The sequence below is a fragment of the Dendrobates tinctorius genome, unplaced genomic scaffold (genome assembly GCF_039654945.1).
Source record: "Dendrobates tinctorius isolate UK_male_01 unplaced genomic scaffold, ASM3965494v1 ptg000019l, whole genome shotgun sequence".
In the NCBI taxonomy this organism is placed as follows: Eukaryota; Metazoa; Chordata; class Amphibia; order Anura; family Dendrobatidae; genus Dendrobates; species Dendrobates tinctorius.
Window position 1 is genome coordinate 60,701,577 of NW_027361687.1, and position 15,183 is coordinate 60,716,759.

The 15,183-nt window shown below is 53.4% G+C and overlaps 1 protein-coding gene across 1 annotated transcript in view; it reads left to right on the plus strand.

The window, feature by feature from the left end:
• Positions 1-2,369: 2,369 nt before the first annotated feature.
• HDGF (heparin binding growth factor) overlaps positions 2,370-15,183 on the plus strand; it is a 54,267-nt gene continuing 41,453 nt past the window's right edge. Inside the window, exon 1 of the mRNA XM_073567109.1 lies at positions 2,370-2,763. Within this exon, the coding sequence (XP_073423210.1) occupies positions 2,677-2,763 (87 nt within the window). The 5' untranslated portion in view covers positions 2,370-2,676. The remainder of the gene's footprint in view (positions 2,764-15,183) is intronic.

A 15,183-nucleotide genomic window follows, 5' to 3' on the forward strand; every position in this document is an offset into this window, starting at 1 on the left:
CATTCTGTATACATGGCTCTGCTCCCACTCTTCCATCCTGTATACATGGCTCCCCTGTCCCATCCTGTATACATGGCTCCGCTCCCACTCTTTCTCCCCTGTATGCATGGCTCCGCTCCCACTCTATCTCCCTTGTATATATGGCTCCGCTCCCACTCTCCCTCCCCTGTATATATGGCTCTGCTCCCACTCTCCCTCCCCTGTATACATGGCTCCGCTCCCACTCTCCCTCCCCTGTATACATGGCTCCGCTCCCACTCTCCCTCCCTTGTATATATGGCTCCGCTCCCACTCTCCCTCCCCTGTATATATGGCTCCGCTCCCACTCTCCCTCCCTTGTATATATGGCTCCGCTCCCACTCTCCCTCCCTTGTATATATGGCTCCGCTCCCACTCTCCCTCCCCTGTATATATGGCTCCGCTCCCACTCCCCTGGCCTCCCTTGTATATATGGCTCCGCTCCCACTCTCCCTCCCCTGTATATATGGCTCCGCTCCCACTCTCCCTCCCTTGTATATATGGCTCCGCTCCCACTCTCCCTCCCTTGTATATATGGCTCCGCTCGCTCCCCCATCCTCCCCCATCATACTCACCCTCACGTCGCTGAACTTCCCTCCCTGCATCTCGCGGCGCTTCAGCTCCTGTGCGGAGCGGTCACGTGCTACCGCTCATTAAGGTCTTCTGTCCGCGGACCGGCAAGGGCACTGCAACGGCCCGGTGCTGGGCCGCGGACCGGTGGTTGGGGACCCCTGGTCTAGACGGACGCTGTCCCCTGTCTTGGACCCGTGTCCTGTGACCTGATACCGTGCGTGCAATTTCGCTGAGACCTGTGAGTCTAACAGGCTCGGTGTTTATGTTTATGTTACAGCGCCTCTGTGAGTTAACAGAGTCCGCTCTGCGCACATCGGGTGACTTTGATCCCGTGCGCATTATACCGCCATATAGCACGTCTGCCATTGTCCACCGTGCAGTAGGTGTTAAAACCGCTGATAGACAATGGCAGACGCGCTATATGGTGGTATAATGTGCACGGGTTCAACGTCACCCGAAGTGCGCAGAGCGGACTCTGTTAACTCACAGAGGCGCGATAACATAAACACAGAGCCTGTTAGACTCACAGGTCTCAGCGAAATTGCACGCACGGTATCAGGTCACAGGACACGGGTCCAAGACAGGGGACAGCGTCCGTCTAGACCTACCATGCGGCGTCGCTACTGCGGACGCCGGTAAATGCTGCTGAATGCAACGCGGCGGCAGAGACAGCCGCTATGCGATAGTGCCGTGAGAGACGTGACACCACCGGACGCTAGTGTAGAGGTGTGGTGTGCACAGTGGCCTATGGCTTGCCATGGACTGGCGCTGACTTTCTATAGGTTCCCTTTCCACATGCGTAATATCAAAGGGAGGGGACTCTTAATAAGTCAGTCACCAGAATCATACATCCATCACCATTCACACATCTAAAATGTAGCAAGAAGAGTCTATACTAGCGCATGGCCGAGTGGCCATGCAAACCTTTTATAGTCGTGCGCTGCTGGGACCCTCTAGATCTATGAGATGGACCAATCAGATCTGGAGCAGGACCTGAGCACGTGACTCCCGACCCCCAATGGGAGATCGTCTCGTGAGCATGCTCAGTGGAGCGGCAGAGGAACTTAGCCTCAGGAATGGCTTGCTGCAGAGCAACATGTGAGGCTCTGGATTCCTGTTGTGTCGCTGCAGGAATCCGACGCCTAACACTATGTGTATATATCTATTCTTTCGTTTATTTACTAAACCTGTCAGTGTGATTTTACTGTCTAGCAAAATGAATTGCCGGCTTTTCTAAAGGACACCAGTGCGTATTTCTCGCAAGTCACATGTGTGGTCTGTGTGTAATTTGGAGTTTTCTTGCCCCTATAGACTTGCATTGGCGTATTTCGGCTGGAATACGCTGACCATAGCAGCATGCTGCGATTGTCTCGGCCCGTAAAATACGAGCGAGAAATATACGGCTGTTGGGAGCTGCCCCACAGAGAATCATTGGCCCGTGTGCAATGCGTGCTTTTTACGCCTCTCATCGTCCGTATTTCTCTCTAGTGTGACGCCTTAGTGGGGCCTTAACTTCTTGCCTGTCACACTACTCCATCAAGGCGAAAAAAATCGCATTATGGGATGAGACATGGCAGTTAGTGTGTGAACTACAAGCCCCCAGCAAGGCTTATAGTGACTTCTGGGCTCTTACGTTTCCTGTCAGTGGCCACATGAGACAGAAGGGCCACTAGACGAAATTATTTTCCCGCCTTTCTGTTTCTAAGGCGACAATCTATCCCTCGGCGCTCTCGTGGCCGCCTGCGGAGGTTTTAAAAACGGATCAGACGAGAGCAGTCGATTCGCAGAGGGGAGGAGGAGAGAGAGGGGAGGAGAGCGGAGGAGGGAGCAAATCATCGCCAGAGAGGAGAGATTCAAACACAAACAACTGGATGGGCAGCGACCCATCAGCGCCGGACACCGACTCCTCGCCCTCCCGCCCGCTCCGCACCACAGCCAGGCAGCAGCGGCCTCCACTGCGCCCCGCAGCCACCCTCCACGCCTCCTCCTCCGGCCTGCCCTGCGCTCCGGCCCGCCTCACCCCTGGGTGGCTCCCGCGTTTCCCGCTCTTTCCTCTGACTATTCTCTGAGGCCTCAACCCCCGCCATGTCTCGCTCCAACAGACAGAAGGAGTACAAGTGCGGGGATCTGGTGTTCGCCAAGATGAAGGGCTACCCGCACTGGCCGGCCCGGGTGAGTGCTCCGCCGGGTGGGGGAGGGGAAGACGGCCGTGTGCGCCTGTACGGCATGTGTCATGTGTGCACTGGTGACACTATACAGCAATGTGACTATGCGCAGCTAGTGTGTGCACCTGTACGGCGTGTCGTGTGCACTAGTGATAGTATACAGCAATGTGACTGTGCACAGCTAGTGTGTGTGTGTGACTGTGCACAGCTAGTGTGTGTGTGTGACTGTGCACAGCTAGTGTGTGTGTGTGACTGTGCACAGCTAGTGTGTGTGTGTGACTGTGCACAGCTAGTGTGTGTGTGTGACTGTGCACAGCTAGTGTGTGTGTGTGACTGTGCACAGCTAGTGTGTGTGTGTGACTGTGCACAGCTAGTGTGTGTGTGTGACTGTGCACAGCTAGTGTGTGTGTGTGACTGTGCACAGCTAGTGTGTGTGTGTGACTGTGCACAGCTAGTGTGTGTGTGTGACTGTGCACAGCTAGTGTGTGTGTGTGACTGTGCACAGCTAGTGTGTGTGTGACTGTGCACAGCTAGTGTGTGTGTGTGACTGTGCACAGCTAGTGTGTGTGTGTGACTGTGCACAGCTAGTGTGTGTGTGACTGTGCACAGCTAGTGTGTGTGTGACTGTGCACAGCTAGTGTGTGTGTGTGTGTGACTGTGCACAGCTAGTGTGTGTGTGTGTGTGACTGTGCACAGCTAGTGTGTGTGTGTGTGTGTGACTGTGCACAGCTAGTGTGTGTGTGTGTGTGTGACTGTGCACAGCTAGTGTGTGTGTGTGTGACTGTGCACAGCTAGTGTGTGTGTGTGTGACTGTGCACAGCTTGTGTGTGTGTGTGTGACTGTGCACAGCTAGTGTGTGTGTGTGTGTGACTGTGCACAGCTAGTGTGTGTGTGACTGTGCACAGCTTGTGTGTGTGTGACTGTGCACAGCTTGTGTGTGTGTGACTGTGCACAGCTTGTGTGTGTGTGTGTGTGACTGTGCACAGCTAGTGTGTGTGTGTGACTGTGCACAGCTAGTGTGTGTGTGTGACTGTGCACAGCTAGTGTGTGCACCTGTACGGCGTGTCGTGTGCACTAGTGATAGTATACAGCAATGTGACTGTGCGCAGCTAGTGTGTGTGTGTGACTGTACGCAGCTAGTGTGTGCACCTGTACGGCGTGTCGTGTGCACTAGTGATAGTATACAGCAATGTGACTGTGCACAGCTAGTGTGTGTGTGACTGTGCACAGCTAGTGTGTGTGTGACTGTGCGCAGCTAGTGTGTGCACCTGTACGGCGTGTCGTGTGCACTAGTGATAGTATACAGCAATGTGACTGTGCGCAGCTAGTGTGTGTGTGACTGTGCACAGCTAGTGTGTGCACCTGTACGGCGTGTCGTGTGCACTAGTGATAGTATACAGCAATGTGACTGTGCGCAGCTAGTGTGTGTGACTGTACGCAGCTAGTGTGTGCACCTGTACGGCGTGTCGTGTGCACTAGTGATAGTATACAGCAATGTGACTGTGCACAGCTAGTGTGTGTGTGACTGTGCACAGCTAGTGTGTGTGTGTGTGTCTGTGCGCAGCTAGTGTGTGCACCTGTACGGCGTGTCGTGTGCACTAGTGATAGTATACAGCACTGTGACTGTGCGCAGCTAGTGTGTGTGACTGTGCGCAGCTAGTGTGTGTGACTGTGCGCAGCTAGTGTGTGTGACTATGCGCAGCTAGTGTGTGTGTGTGACTATGAGCAGCTAGTGTGTGTGTGTGACTATGCGCAGCTAGTGTGTGTGTGTGACTATGCGCAGCTAGTGTGTGTGTGTGACTATGCGCAGCTAGTGTGTGTGTGTGACTATGCGCAGCTAGTGTGTGTGTGTGACTATGCGCAGCTAGTGTGTGTGTGACTATGCGCAGCTAGTGTGTGTGTGACTATGCGCAGCTAGTGTGTGTGTGACTATGCGCAGCTAGTGTGTGTGTGACTATGCGCAGCTAGTGTGTGTGTGACTATGCGCAGCTAGTGTGTGTGTGACTATGCGCAGCTAGTGTGTGTGTGACTATGCGCAGCTAGTGTGTGTGTGACTATGCGCAGCTAGTGTGTGTGTGACTATGCGCAGCTAGTGTGTGTGTGACTATGCGCAGCTAGTGTGTGTGTGACTATGCGCAGCTAGTGTGTGTGTGACTATGCGCAGCTAGTGTGTGTGTGACTATGCGCAGCTAGTGTGTGTGTGACTATGCGCAGCTAGTGTGTGTGTGACTATGCGCAGCTAGTGTGTGTGTGACTATGCGCAGCTAGTGTGTGTGTGACTATGCGCAGCTAGTGTGTGTGTGACTATGCGCAGCTAGTGTGTGTGTGACTATGCGCAGCTAGTGTGTGTGTGACTATGCGCAGCTAGTGTGTGTGTGACTATGCGCAGCTAGTGTGTGTGTGACTATGCGCAGCTAGTGTGTGTGTGACTATGCGCAGCTAGTGTGTGTGTGACTATGCGCAGCTAGTGTGTGTGTGACTATGCGCAGCTAGTGTGTGTGTGACTATGCGCAGCTAGTGTGTGTGTGACTATGCGCAGCTAGTGTGTGTGTGACTATGCGCAGCTAGTGTGTGTGTGACTACGCGCAGCTAGTGTGTGTGTGACTACGCGCAGCTAGTGTGTGTGTGACTACGCGCAGCTAGTGTGTGTGTGACTACGCGCAGCTAGTGTGTGTGTGACTACGCGCAGCTAGTGTGTGTGTGACTACGCGCAGCTAGTGTGTGTGTGACTACGCGCAGCTAGTGTGTGTGTGACTACGCGCAGCTAGTGTGTGTGTGACTACGCGCAGCTAGTGTGTGTGTGACTACGCGCAGCTAGTGTGTGTGTGACTACGCGCAGCTAGTGTGTGTGTGACTACGCGCAGCTAGTGTGTGTGTGACTACGCGCAGCTAGTGTGTGTGTGACTACGCGCAGCTAGTGTGTGTGTGACTACGCGCAGCTAGTGTGTGTGTGACTACGCGCAGCTAGTGTGTGTGTGACTACGCGCAGCTAGTGTGTGTGTGACTACGCGCAGCTAGTGTGTGTGTGACTACGCGCAGCTAGTGTGTGTGTGACTACGCGCAGCTAGTGTGTGTGTGACTACGCGCAGCTAGTGTGTGTGTGACTGCGCGCAGCTAGTGTGTGTGTGACTGCGCGCAGCTAGTGTGTGTGTGACTGCGCGCAGCTAGTGTGTGTGTGACTGCGCGCAGCTAGTGTGTGTGACTGCGCGCAGCTAGTGTGTGCACCTGTACGGCGTGTCGTGTGCACTAGTGATAGTATACAGCAATGTGACTGTGCACAGCTAGTGACACTATACAGCGATGTGACTATGCGCAGCTAGTGTGTGTGACTGTACGGCGTGTCGTGTGCACTAGTGATAGTATACAGCAATGTGACTGTGCGCAGCTAGTGTGTGTGTGACTGTGCACAGCTAGTGTGTGACTGCGCAGCTAGTGTGTGCACCTGTACTGCGTGTCGTGTGCACTAGTGATAGTATACAGCAATGTGACTGTGCGCAGCTAGTGTGTGACTGTGCGCAGCTAGTGTGTGACTGTGCGCAGCTAGTGTGTGACTGTGCGCAGCTAGTGTGTGACTGTGCGCAGCTAGTGTGTGACTGTGCGCAGCTAGTGTGTGACTGTGCGCAGCTAGTGTGTGCACCTGTACGGCGTGTCGTGTGCACTAGTGATAGTATACAGCAATGTGACTGTGCGCAGCTAGTGTGTGTGACTGTGTGCAGCTAGTGTGTGCACCTGTACGGCGTGTCGTGTGCACTAGTGATAGTATACAGCAATGTGACTGTGCGCATCTAGTGTGTGTGTGTGACTGTGCACAGCTAGTGTGTGTGACTGTGCGCTGCTAGTGTGTGCACCTGTACGGCGTGTCGTGTGCACTAGTGATAGTATACAGCAATGTGACTGTGCGCAGCTAGTGTGTGTGTGACTATGCGCAGCTAGTGTATGTGACTGTGCGCAGCTAGTGTGTGTGTGACTGTGCGCAGCTAGTGTGTGTGACTGTGCGCAGCTAGTGTGTGTGACTGTGCGCAGCTAGTGTGTGTGACTATGCGCAGCTAGTGTGTGTGACTGTGTGCAGCTAGTGTGTGCACCTGTACGGCGTGTCGTGTGCACTAGTGATAGTATACAGCAATGTGACTGTGCGCAGCTAGTGTGTGTGACTGTGCACAGCTAGTGACACTATACAGCGATGTGACTATGCGCAGCTAGTGTGTGTGACTGTACGGCATGTGTCATGTGTGCACTGGTGACACTATACAGCAATGTGACTATGCGCAGCTAGTGTGTGCACCTGTACGGCATGTCGTGTGCACTAGTGATAGTATACAGCAATGTGACTGTGCGCAGCTAGTGTGTGTGACTGTGCGCAGCTAGTGTGTGTGACTGTGCGCAGCTAGTGTGTGTGACTGTGCACAGCTAGTGTGTGTGACTGTGCACAGCTAGTGTGTGCGACTGTACGGCGTGTCGTGTGCACTAGTGATAGTATACAGCAATGTGACTGCGCAGCTAGTGTGTGTGTGTGTGTGACTGTGCACAGCTAGTGTGTGACTATGCGCACCTAATGTGTGCACCTGTACGGCGTGTCGTGTGCACTAGTGATAGTATACAGCAGTGTGACTGTGCGCAGCTAGTGTGTGTGACTGTGCGCAGCTAGTGTGTGTGACTGTGCGCAGCTAGTGTGTGCGACTGTACGGCGTGTCGTGTGCACTAGTGATAGTATACAGCAATGTGACTTTGCGCAGCTAGTGTGTGTGACTGCAGCTAGTGTGTGCACCTGTACGGCGTGTCGTGTGCACTAGTGATAGTATACAGCAATGTGACTGTGCGCAGCTAGTGTGTGTGTGACTGCACAGCTAGTGTGTGTGTGACTGTGCACAGCTAGTGTGTGTGACTATGCGCAGCTAGTGTGTGCACCTGTACGGCGTGTCGTGTGCACTAGTGATAGTATACAGCAATGTGACTGTGCGCAGCTAGTGTGTGTGAATGTGCACAGCTAGTGTGTGACTATGCGCAGCTAGTGTGTGCACCTGTACGGCGTGTCGTGTGCACTAGTGATAGTATACAGCAATGTGACTGTGCGCAGCTAGTGTGTGTGACTATGCGCACCTAGTGTGTGCACCTGTACGGCGTGTCGTGTGCACTAGTGATAGTATACAGCAATGTGACTGTGCGCAGCTAGTGTGTGTGACTGTGCGCAGCTAGTGTGTGTGACTGTGCGCAGCTAGTGTGTGCACCTGTACGGCGTGTCGTGTGCACTAGTGATAGTATACAGCAATGTGACTGTGCGCAGCTAGTGTGTGTGACTATGCGCAGCTAGTGTGTGTGACTGTGCGCAGCTAGTGTGTGCACCTGTACGGCGTGTCGTGTGCACTAGTGATAGTATACAGCAATGTGACTGTGCGCAGCTAGTGTCTGTGTGTGACTATGCGCAGCTAGTGTGTGCACCTGTACGGCGTGTCGTGTGCACTTGTGATAGTATACAGCAATGTGACTGTGCGCAGCTAGTGTGTGTGTGTGTGACTGTGCGCAGCTAGTGTGTGTGACTATGCGCAGCTAGTGTGTGTGACTGTGCGCAGCTAGTGTGTGCACCTGTACGGCGTGTCGTGTGCACTCGTGATGGTATACAGCAATGTGACTGCGCAGCTAGTGTGTGTGTGTGTGTGTGTGTGTGACTATGCGCAGCTAGTGTGTGCACCTGTACAGCGTGTCGTGTGCACTAGTGATAGTATACAGCAATGTGACTGTGCGCAGCTAGTGTGCGTGTGTGACTATGCGCAGCTAGTGCGTGTGTGACTGTGCGCAGCTAGTGTGTATGCCTGTAAGGCGTGTCATGTGTGCACTAGTGACAGTATACAGCAATGTGACTGTGCGCAGCTAGTGTGTGCACCTGTACGGCGTGTCGTGTGCACTAGTGACACTATACAGTGATGTGACTATGCGCAGCTAGTGCGTGTGTGACTGTGCGCAGCTAGTGTGTATGCCTGTACGGCGTGTCATGTGTGCACTAGTGACAGTATACAGCAATGTGACTGTGCGCAGCTAGTGTGTGTGTGACTGTGCACAGCTAGTGACACTATACAGCAATGTGACTGCGCAGCTAGTGTGTGTGACTATGCGCAGCTAGTGTGTGCACCTGTACGGCGTGTCGTGTGCACTAGTGACACTATACAGTGAGGTGACTATGCGCAGCTAGTGTGTGCACCTGTACGGCGTGTCGTGTGCACTAGTGACACTATACAGCAATGTGACTGTGCGCAGCTAGTGTGTGTGACTGTACGGCGTGTGTCATGTGTGCACTAGTGATAGTATACAGCAATGTGACTGTGCGCAGCTAGTGTGTGTGCCTGTACGGCGTGTGTCATGTGTGCACTTGTGACACTATACAGCAATGTGACTGTGCGCAGCTAGTGTGTGTGACTATGCGCAGCTAGTGTGTGCACCTGTACCGCGTGTCGTGTGCACTAGTGATAGTATACAGCAATGTGACTGTGCGCAGCTAGTGTGTATGCCTGTACGGCGTGTCATGTGTGCACTAGTGACAGTATACAGCAATGTGACTGTGCGCAGCTAGTGTGTGCACCTGTACGGCGTGTCGTGTGCACTAGTGATAGTATACAGCAATGTGACTGTGCGCAGCTAGTGTGTGTGACTGTGCACAGCTAGTGACACTATACAGCAATGTGACTGTGCGCAGCTAGTGTGTGTGACTGTACGGCGTGTGTCATGTGTGACTGTACGGCGTGTGTCATGTGTGCACTAGTGATAGTATACAGCAATGTGACTGTGCGCAGCTAGTGTGTGTGACTGTACGGCGTGTGTCATGTGTGCACTAGTGACACTATACAGCAATGTGACTGCGCAGCTAGTGTGTGTGCCTGTACGGCGTGTGTCATGTGTGCACTAGTGACACTATACAGTGATGTGACTATGCGCAGCTAGTGTGTGTGCCTGTACGGCGTGTCATGTGTGCACTAGTGACACTATACAGTGATGTGACTATGCGCGGCTAGTGTGTGTGCCTGTACGGCGTGTCGTGTGCACTAGTGATAGTATACAGCAATGTGACTGTGCGCAGCTAGTGTGTATGCCTGTACGGCGTGTCATGTGTGCACTAGTGACACTATACAGCGATGTGACTATGCGCAGCTAGTGTGTGTGTGCGCCTGTACGGCATGTGTCATGTGTGCACTAGTGACACTATACAGTGATGTGACTATGCGCAGCTAGTGTGTGTGACAATGCGCAGCTAGTTTGTGCACCTGTACGGCGTGTCGTGTGCACTAGTGATAGTATACAGCAATGTGACTGCGCAGCTAGTGTGTGTGACTGTGCGCAGCTAGTGTGTGCACCTGTACGGCGTGTCGTGTGCACTAGTGATAGTATACAGCAGTGTGACTGTGCGCAGCTAGTGTGTGTGTGTGACTGTGCGCAGCTAGTGTGTGTGTGTGTGACTGTGCGCAGCTAGTGTGTGTGTGTGTGACTGTGCGCAGCTAGTGTGTGTGTGTGTGACTGTGCGCAGCTAGTGTGTGTGTGTGTGACTGTGCGCAGCTAGTGTGTGTGTGTGACTGTGCGCAGCTAGTGTGTGTGTGTGACTGTGCGCAGCTAGTGTGTGTGTGTGACTGTGCGCAGCTAGTGTGTGTGTGTGACTGTGCGCAGCTAGTGTGTGTGTGTGACTGTGCGCAGCTAGTGTGTGTGTGTGACTGTGCGCAGCTAGTGTGTGTGTGACTGTGCGCAGCTAGTGTGTGTGTGACTGTGCGCAGCTAGTGTGTGTGTGTGACTGTGCGCAGCTAGTGTGTGTGTGACTGTGCGCAGCTAGTGTGTGTGTGTGTGACTGTGCGCAGCTAGTGTGTGTGTGTGTGACTGTGCGCAGCTAGTGTGTGACTGTGCGCAGCTAGTGTCATGTGTGCACTAGTGACACTATACAGTGATGTGACTATGCGCAGCTAGTGTGTGCACCTGTACGGCGTGTCGTGTGCACTAGTGATAGTATACAGCAGTGTGACTGTGCGCAGCTAGTGTGTGTGTGTGACTGTGCGCAGCTAGTGTGTGTGTGTGTGACTGTGCGCCTGTACGGCATGTTTCATGTGTGCACTAGTGACACTATACAGTGATGTGACTATGCGCAGCTAGTGTGTGCACTTGTGATAGTATACAGCAATGTGACTGTGCGCAGCTAGTGTGTGTGTGACTGTGCGCAGCTAATGTGTGCACCTGTACGGCGTGTCGTGTGCACTAGTGATAGTATACAGCAATGTATCTGTGCTCAGCTAGTGTGTGTGTGTGACTGTGCGCAGCTAGTGTGTGTGTGACTGTGCGCCTGTACGGCATGTGTCATGTGTGCACTAGTGACCGTATACAGCAATGTGACGATGCGCGGCTAGTGTGTGGGTGACTGTGCGCAGCTAGTGTGTATGCCTGTACGGCGTGTCATGTGTGCACTAGTGACACTATACAGCAATGTGACTGTGCGCAGCTAGTGTGTGGGTGACTGTGCGCAGCTAGTGTGTATGCCTGTACGGCGTGTCATGTGTGCACTAGTGACACTATACAGCAATGTGACTATGCGCAGCTAGTGTGTGTGTGTGCGCCTGTACGGCATGTGTCATGTGTGCACTAGTGACCGTATACAGCAATGTGACGATGCGCAGCTAGTGTGTATGCCGGTACGGCGTGTCATGTGTGCACTAGTGACACTATACAGCGATGTGACTGTGTGCAGCTAGTGTGTGGGTGACTGCGCAGCTAGTGTGTGCACCTGTACGGCGTGTCGTGTGCACTAGTGATAGTATACAGCAATGTGACTGTGCGCAGCTATTGTGTGCACCTGTACGGCGTGTCGTGTGCACTAGTGACATTATACAGCAATGTGACTGTGCGCAGCTAGTGTGTGTGAATATGCACGGCTAGTGTGTGTGACTGTGCGCAGCTAGTGTGTGCACCTGTACGGCGTGTCGTGTGCACTAGTGACAGTATACAGCAATGTGACTGTGCGCAGCTAGTGTGTGTGAATATGCACGGCTAGTGTGTGACTGTGCGCAGCTAGTGTGTGCACCTGTACGGCGTGTCATGTGTGCACTAGTGACACTATACAGCAATGTGACTGTGCGCAGCTAGTGTGTGTGTGTGTGTGACTGCGCCTGTACGGCTTGTTTCATGTGTGCACTAGTGACCGTATACAGCAATGTGACTATGCGCAGCTAGTGTGTGTGACTGTGCGCAGCTAGTGTGTATGCCTGTACGGCGTGTCATTTGTGCAGTAGTGACACTATACAGCGATGTGACTATGCGCAGCTAGTGTGTGTGTATGCCTGTACGGCGTGTCATGTGTGCACTAGTGACAGTATACAGCAATGTGACTGTGCGCAGCTAGTGTGTGGGTGACTATGCGCAGCTAGTGTGTGCACCTGTACGGCGTGTCGTGTGCACTAGTGATAGTATACAGCAATGTGACTGCGCAGCTTGTGTGTGTGACTGTACGCAGCTAGTGTGTGCACCTGTACGGCGTGTCGTGTGCACTAGTGACAGTATACAGCAATGTGACTGTGCACGGCTAGTGTGTGTGACTGTGCGCAGCTAGTGTGTGCACCTGTACGGCGTGTCATGTGTGCACTAGTGACACTATACAGCAGTGTGACTGCGCAGCTAGTGTGTGCACTTGTACGGCGTGTCGTGTGCACTAGTGATAGTGTACAGCAATGTGACTGTGCGCAGCTAGTATGTGTGTGTGTGACGGTGCGCAGCTATTGTGTGCACCTGTACGGCGTGTCGTGTGCACTAGTGACACTATACAGCAATGTGACTGCGCAGCTAGTGTGTTTGTGACTGTGCGCAGCTAGTGTGTATGCCTGTACGGCGTGTCATGTGTGCACTAGTGACACTATACAGCAATGTGACTGTGCGCAGCTAGTGTGTGGGTGACTGTGCGCAGCTAGTGTGTGGGTGACTGTGCGCAGCTAGTGTGTATGCCTGTACGGCGTGTCATGTGTGCACTAGTGACACTATACAGCAATGTGACTATGCGCAGCTAGTGTGTGTGCGCACCTGTACGGCATGTCATGTGTGCACTAGTGACACTATACAGCAGTGTGACTGCGCAGCTAGTGTGTGCACCTGTACGGCGTGTCGTGTGCACTAGTGATAGTATACAGCAATGTGACTGTGCGCAGCTAGTGTGTGTGTGTGTGACTGTACGCAGCTAGTGTGTGCACCTGCACGGCGTGTCGTGTGCACTAGTGACAGTATACAGCAATGTGACTGTGCACGGCTAGTGTGTGTGACTGTGCGCAGCTAGTGTGTGCACTAGTGACACTATACAGCAATGTGACTGCGCAGCTAGTGTGTGTGTGTGACTGTGCGCAACTAGTGTGCGCACCTGTACGGCGTGTCATGTGTGCACTAGTGACACTATACAGCAGTGTGACTGCGCAGCTAGTGTGTGCACTTGTACGGCGTGTCGTGTGCACTAGTGATAGTATACAGCAATGTGACTGTGCGCAGCTAGTGTGTGTGTGACTGTGCGCAGCTAGTATGTGTGTGTGTGTGACGGTGCGCAGCTAGTGTGTGTGTGACTGTGCGCAGCTAGTATGTGTGTGTGTGACGGTGCGCAGCTAGTGTGTGCACCTGTACGGCGTGTCGTGTGCACTAGTTACACTATACAGCAATGTGACTGCGCAGCTAGTGTGTGTGACTGTGCACAGCTAGTGTGTTCACCTGTACGGCGTGTCGTGTGCACTAGTGACAGTGTACTGCAGTGTGACTGTGCGCAGCTAGTGTGTGTGTGACTGTGCGCAGCTAGTGTGTGTGACTGTAGCTAGTGTGCGCAGCTAGTGTGTGTGACTGCACAGCTAGTGTGTGCGCCTGTTCGGCGTGTCATGTTTGCACTAGTGACACTATACAGCAGTGTTTGTGTGTGTGTGTGACTGTGCGCAGCTACTGTGTGGGTGATTGCGCAGCTAGTGTTCGCCTGTACGGAATGGTGTGTGCACTAGTGACACTATACAGCAATGTGACTTTGCGCAGCTAGTGTGCGTGACCGTGCGCAGCTAGTGTGCGCCTGTATGGCATGTCATGTGTGCACTAGTGATACTATACAGCAATGTGACTGCGCAGCTAGTGTGTGTGTCTGTGCGCAGCTAGTGTGTGTGACTGTGTAGCTAGTGTGCACAGCTTGTGTGTGTGTGACTATGCACAGCTAGTGTGTGCACTAGTGACAGTATACAGCAATGTGACTGCGCAGCTAGTGTGTGTGACTGCGCAGCTAGTGTGTGACTGTGTAGCTAGTGTGTGCAGCTAGTGTGTGTGACTGCACAGCTAGTGTGTGCGCCTGTTCGGCGTGTCATGTTTGCACTAGTGACACTATACAGCAGTGTGTGTGACTGTGCGCAGCTACTGTGTGTGTGATTGCGCAGCTAGTGTTCGCCTGTACGGCGTGGTGTGTGCACTAGTGACACTATACAGCAATGTGACTGTGCGCAGCTAGTGTGCGTGACCGTGCGCAGCTAGTGTGTGCCTGTATGGCATGTCATGTGTGCACTAGTGATACTATACAGCAATGTGACTGCGCAGCTAGTGTGTGTGTGACTGTGCGCAGCTAGTGTGTGCGCCTGTACAGCGTGTTGTGTGCACTAGTGACCGTATACAGCAATGTGATTGTGCGCAGCTAGTGCGTGTGGCTGTGCGCAGCTAGTGCGTGTGGCTGTGCGCAGCTAGTGCGTGTGGCTGTGCGCAGCTAGTGCGTGTGGCTGTGCGCAGCTAGTGCGTGTGGCTGTGCACGTTGCGGATTGACCTGCAGAATTTTCTGCACAGAATCTGCATCTCGGCAGAAAACGCAGGCCAAAGTGCTTGTGGATTTCATGCGGATTTGTTGCAGATTGTATAGTCAATGGGTGCAGAAACACTGCGTTTCCGCATGGATTTTTCCACAGCATATGCACAGCAAATCTCAAATTCCCATTGACTATCATTGGTACTGTGCTACACTGCGGATTTGATGCAATTCCGCACGTCCAAAAATGGTGCAGAATCGCATCAAAATCTGCAACGTCTGTGTGTGCGTGCCTCTGTGCGCAGCTAGTGTGTCTGTCCGCAGCTAGTGTGTGTGCGTGTGTCTGCGCAGCTAGTGTGTGTGCGTGTGTCTGCGCAGCTAGTGTGTGTGCGTTTGTCTGCGCAGCTAGTGTGTGTGCGCGTGTCTGTGCGCAGCTAGTGTGTGTGCGCGTGTCTGTGCGCAGCTAGTGTGTGTGCGCGTGTCTGTGCGCAGCTAGTGTGCGCGTGTCTGTGCGCAGCTAGTGTGCGCGTGTCTGTGCGCAGCTAGTGTGCGCGTGTCTGTGCGCAGCTAGTGTGCGCGTGTCTGTGCGCAGCTAGTGTGCGCGTGTCTGTGCGCAGCTAGTGTGCGCGTGTCTGTGCGCAGCTAGTGTGCGCGTGTCTGTGCGCAGCTAGT